At 49.6% G+C, this 6,000-nt stretch overlaps 1 protein-coding gene across 1 annotated transcript in view; it reads right to left on the bottom strand.

Moving 5' to 3' along the window:
• Positions 1-1,433: 1,433 nt before the first annotated feature.
• LOC110520435 (immunoglobulin superfamily member 3) overlaps positions 1,434-6,000 on the bottom strand; it is a 133,392-nt gene continuing 128,825 nt past the window's right edge. Inside the window, exons 8-9 of the mRNA XM_021597754.2 lie at positions 2,573-3,022; positions 1,434-1,917 (exon numbers count right to left, since the gene is read on the bottom strand). Coding sequence (XP_021453429.1) covers positions 1,667-1,917; positions 2,573-3,022 — 701 coding nt within the window. The 3' untranslated portion in view covers positions 1,434-1,666. The remainder of the gene's footprint in view (positions 1,918-2,572; positions 3,023-6,000) is intronic.

Genomic DNA, 6,000 nt, shown 5'->3' with positions numbered 1-6,000 from the left:
GCTCAACTGGTTTAACATAAGCGTAAAAATCTCACTTTATGCCTACAAGGCCCATAATCCTCCAGCAGGGGGTCGGTAGCCATATTTACAGAGTGCCTCAGAGCCAATCGGCTTTGCTCGCCCGCTTTAAACTTCAAACACTTGTTGCAGAGGGAAGAGTGTAATAAGAAGGTATTGGCACTAAAATATCCTTCATGTCAAAAGTATGCCCTCAGCAGGACTGAGAAGTTAATTTATCCTCCTCCCTTCTCTCTCTCTCTCTCTCTTTCTTTCCCTCCCTCATTCCCTCGTTCTCTCTCTGTTTGGAGAGGAGGAGCAGTGCATTCACACTGATGCCTGGTGCCTGGCAGTGTTCAATGGGTTGGCCAGGTCTGTCTCTGTCTGCCAACGCAAACACACTGAGGAAACAGATGGGTGAACACACACTCTCACACATTGTCTCACACACACAGTTCACTTCCAAGCCACAGGGAGTGTCTTTGTGTTTTAGTGTTTCTGTGGCATTCCAGTCCACAGCTCTGAAGTCGGTGGGAGGAGGGCCTTCGCTAAGGTAACTAACGTAGAAGGCCAAGCAGTAACTGCTCTGAGATCAGTGCTAAGTCCACTGAGCACAGAGAGAGACATGTCTTATCATCCTCACCAGGTCCACAGTACAGAACAGTACAGTATGCACCTATACTATAGGATCCTTGACTTGTCATTTCCCTGTTTCCAGATTGTTCCATTCTAGAGTGATCTTCACATCTTTTGAAAAACAGATCACTGTTTCTGAGAAATAAAAATAATAAAGTATAGCTATGAAATCCGGTTTTCCACTGGACAGGGAGAAAAGAGAAGGAGAGAGAAAGGGAAAAAAAAGAGAGCAACTTCCATACTTCCAAACCACACACATGTCCTGCATACACACATGTCCTGCATACACACATGTCCTGCATACACACATGTCCTGCATACACACACGTCCTGCATACACACACGTCCTGCATACACACATGTCCTGCATACACACATGTCCTGCATACACACATGTCCTGCATACACACACGTCCTGCATACACACATGTCCTGCATACACACATGTCCTGCATACACACATGTCCTGCATACACACATGTCCTGCATACACACACGTCCTGCATACACACACGTCCTGCATACACACATGTCCTGCATACACACACGTCCTGCATACACACATGTCCTGCATACACACATGTCCTGCATACACACATGTCCTGCATACACACATGTCCTGCATACACACACGTCCTGCATACACACACGTCCTGCATACACACATGTCCTGCATACACACATGTCCTGCATACACACATGTCCTGCATACACACATGTCCTGCATACACACACGTCCTGCATACACACATGTCCTGCATACACACGTCTGCACATTCCAAGCACACACACTTTTCCACATGCTCACACACTTTTCCACATGCTCACACACCCACCCACACAACAGAGCTGCTACAGGGTAACTCACAGACAGGCAGACAGGGGGGTGGGATTATACATGGATGGACGGATTGATTGACAGCTTGGACACAGAAGTGATTAGACAGGTGGAGGTCCGGAGTAGCCCCTCCCTGGCGTGGTATTAGTTGGGTCCGCGATGAGGACTATGGGATGAGGGCTATGGATCTGTCCCTTAGTCCACTGAGCCGGGGTGCAGGCTGAGGACGGGTGGGTCCAGGCAGGTGGGGGAGTAGCTGAGGTGGGGTTCTTTGATCCACAGTAAGGGGGCGCCGTTCTTGCTCTCCTGGGATTTGCTGTGTCTGTGGCTCTTGTAGCGCACCAGGAGCACGGCGATGATGAGGATGCCGAAGATGGGGAACGGGTAGAAGAAGACAAAGTAGAAGAGAGAGTCGTTGGAACATACCACCGACTGCAGGGTGGAGACTGTGGGGAGAGAGAGAGAATGGGGGGAGAGAGAGATAGGGAGGGAGGGCAGAGAGAAGAGAGAAAGAGAGACAGGAACGGTGGGCGGAGAGAAGAGAGAACAAGAGAGCGAGATAGGGAGGGAGGGTGGAGAGGAGAGAGAAAGAGCGGAGAGAAGAGAGAACGAGAGAGAAAGAGAGAGAGAGAGAGAAAGAAAATAGGGAGAAGGGCAAGGCAGAGAGAACAGAAAATAGGATGTGAGTGTGATATGGATGAAGAGATGACATCAATGGAGAGCATTCCATTATGGTGTAGTTTGATGTTTGTTTGGCATGTTACTTTTAGCAGCCTACACAGTAGCTGTGACTGTGTAAGTACTACCTCAAACACCAGAATCATCAGTAAGATCAGCACAAGCCAATGATCTTATATTTGGTCTCTAGAATAATAATGATACAAATGGGAGGAGTTGGTTGGCCAGGGTTGCTGTTAAACACTTTGTGAAAAAAACACTTGTCTTAGAAAAACACTTTGCAGCTGAAATGTCAACAACAATAATACATCTCCATTCTATGGCATTGCCTTTGTTTTTCTAGCCCCAGGACATTGTCATTCGCCATGTGGCACTATCTGTTTTATTCCTAAAAGCACTACAGAAATGTATTCATTGATTTACCCTGCTGGATCACGTTGACGATGGTGACATCAGAGTTGTTGGTTGCCAGGCGATACCAGGCGTTGCGGGGGTTGAGCAGCCACTCCTCCACATGACAGTAGTAGCGCCCAGCGTCAGCGGGTCGCGCCCCCTGGATGGTCAGACTGTAGAGGTCAGAGGTCGTCCTCTCAAACTGCAGGCGTGAGTTAGGCCCCGCCTCCTCGATTGGGCTACAGTTCCCGTTCCCGAACACGGCGTCGTGTCCGATGGAGAACACACAGGCCCGGTTTCCCTCGTCAACATCCCCCTGGTCTTCCTCCTCAGAGAGCATGGAGGAGCGCTCCACATACCAGGACACGGAGAAGCGGGAGTCTCTGGAGGACTGGGAGGGGATGCTACAGCCCAACCGGATGGAACTGGACTGGGACACGGTGATATTAGACTCGGACTCCTCCACCTGTAACCGCACCTCTGTACAGAGAGAGGGAGGGGGGGGATAGAAGAAAATTACAATTTAAAGCCATTTATTGGGGCAGAACAGCAAAATAATTGTCCTGCCTTGAAACAGAAAACATTACACTGAACGATAGATGTCGATGTGCTTCAAAACATTATGTACTTCAAAAATTCAAAACACATAATTGACAGTAGATAGCAACATCTCTTTCGCTGTCAATTTTACGTTCCCAACTACCCCCAGATGCCCAATCCAAAATCCTTGAAAATTAGACTAACAGGGTTAGTGACCCCACCAGCTGTCCGTGGCCTTTCCAGTTCTTGGTTCCCCTCCAGGGCCGGGCCTGCCTCTTAGAGGCTTCTAGCCCAGGGGGAGAGTGTCTGTAAGGGATGGCTGCACTCCTACAGGGCCTGCACACTGACCCAGTTACAACAAGTAAAAAAGTACTGAACTTAAAAAGACTGATAGATCAGGCTGTTCACAGACTGTAATGTTTCCTCTGGTTAAAAGAGGAGAGGAAGCTGGCAGACAGACAGACAGACAAGGGGAGAACTGGCATCTCGATCTCGTCTTATCTCCCTGTTCTTCTGACAGAGAACCATTTCCGTCTGACTTCCTGGGTGACTGCATTCTTTAGCACCTTAATGAGACTCTCCTAACGGCCCCCTGGGAAATCAAGCCTGGAAGTTTGCCACCCACCTTTATATATTTATATAGCACATGTATAACTATATATGGAATAAGAGCTCCCTGATATGGTGTTTGATAATAATAACCCAATCCCCTGGTGAGCCTTGGGATCCCGAAAGGCACATCTTACCTCTGAGAAACACAGAGGTAAGATACAACACAAAAAAAAAACATCAAAGTGATTCACTGATATACACACACACGCAATCATGCATACACACACACAGTCACACACATGCACAAGCACACACTTGGGTCGCTGTGAGTTGAAAGCGACAAACAGATATATGTATGTGTGTCAGTGTGTGTGTGTGTGTGTGTGTGTGTGTGTGTGTGTGTGTGTGTGTGTGTGTGTGTGTGTGTGTGTGTGTGTGTGTGTGTGTGTGTGTTTTTCAGCATTAATGTAATTGGGGGAGTAGTGTCCACTTTGCTGCTTAAATAAAAGATGAGCACTGTTGCTCCCTGCCCAGCTTCAGCCCTTCTGTCTGACCTTCATGTTGCAGTCGGGCAGATGCCACGGACACCCACACATTTCACCCTGCATTTATAATGCCCTGCTCACAGGACCCCTGGCACAACAGATGCTTTCAGAGATGTTACGGGGAGGGGTGGGGAAAGGGGGGTTACCCATGTTTGTTTGTAAACAGTCAAATAAAATAAAATAGTATTTGTCACATGCGCTGAATACAACGGGTGTAGACTTTGCCATGAAATGCTTGTTTATGAGCCCTTCGCACTGATGCAGAGCTATATACAGGGAGTACCATTACCAGATCAATGTGCAGGGGTACGAGGTATTTGAGCTAGATATGTACATGCAGGCAGAGTAATGTGACTAGGTATCAGGATGGATAATAGTATGAGGAAAATAAAGAATGGTGTCGCAGTAGCAAATGATAAGTGTAAAAAGTATGTGTGTATGCTTTGTGTCAGTATGTAGGGCAGATAGTCCAGAGTGTGAGGGGAGGAGTATGGGGGGCATGGGGTGTAGACAGTGGGAGGGGGACATGGAGATGAGTAGAGGACATGATGGGGTCTGGGTTAGTGGGTTGGAGGTGAGTAGAGGACATGCTGGTGTCTGGGTTAGTGGGTTGGAGGTGAGTAGAGGACATAGTGGGGTCTGGGTTAGTGGGTTGGAGGTGAGTAGAGGACATGCTGGGGTCTGGGTTAGTGGGTTGGAGGTGAGTAGAGGACATGGTGGGGTCAAGGTTAGTGGGTTTGAGGTGAGTAGAGGACATGGTGGGGTCTGGGTTAGTGGGTTGGAGGTGAGTAGAGGACATGGTGGGGTCTGGGTTAGTGGGTTGGAGGTGAGTAGAGGACATGCTGGGGTCTGGGTTAGTGGGTTGGAGGTGAGTAGAGAACATGCTGGGGTCTGGGTTAGTGGGTTGGAGGTGAGTAGAGGACATGGTGGGGTCAGGGTTAGTGGGTTGGAGGTGAGTAGAGGACATAGTGGGGTCAGGGTTAGTGGGTTGGAGGTGAGTAGAGGACATGGTGGGGTCAGGGTTAGTGGGTTGGAGGTGAGTAGAGGACATGGTGGGGTTAGGGTTAGTGGGTTGGGAGGTGAGTAGAGGACATGCTGCGGTCTGGGTTAGTGGGTTTGGAGGTGAGTAGAGGACATGCTGGGGTCTGGGTTAGTGGGTTGGAGGTGAGTAGAGGACATGCTGGTGTCTGGGTTAGTGGGTTGGGAGGTGAGTAGAGGACATGCTGGGGTCTGGGTTAGTGGGTTTGGAGGTGAGTAGAGGACATGCTGGGGTCTGGGTTAGTGGGTTGGGAGGTGAGTAGAGGACATAGTGGGGTCTGGGTTAGTGGGTTAGAGGTGAGTAGAGGACATGGTGGGGTCAGGGTTAGTGGGTTGGAGGTGAGTAGAGGACATGGTGGGGTCTGGGTTAGTGGGTTGGAGGTCTGTAGAGGACATGGTGGGGTCTGGGTTAGTGGGTTGGAGGTGAGTAGAGGACATGGTGGATCATGGTTAGTGGGTTGGAGGTGAGTAGAGGACATGGTGGGGTCTGGGTTAGTGGGTTGGGGGTGAGTAGAGGACATGCTGGTGTCTGGGTTAGTGGGTTGGAGGTGAGTAGAGGACATAGTGGGGTCAGGGTTAGTGGGTTGGAGGTTTAGTAGAGGACATGGTGGGGTCAGGGTTAGTGGGTTGGGAGGTGAGTAGAGGACATGGTGGGGTCTGGGTTAGTGGGTTGGGGGTGAGTAGAGGACATGCTGGTGTCTGGGTTAGTGGGTTGGAGGTGAGTAGAGGACATAGTGGGGTCAGGGTTAGTGGGTTGGAGGTTTAGTAGAGGACATGGTGGGG

The sequence above is a fragment of the Oncorhynchus mykiss genome, chromosome 3 (genome assembly GCF_013265735.2).
Source record: "Oncorhynchus mykiss isolate Arlee chromosome 3, USDA_OmykA_1.1, whole genome shotgun sequence".
NCBI lineage: Eukaryota > Metazoa > Chordata > Actinopteri > Salmoniformes > Salmonidae > Oncorhynchus > Oncorhynchus mykiss.
This window is presented reverse-complemented; position numbering and strand designations above follow the sequence as displayed.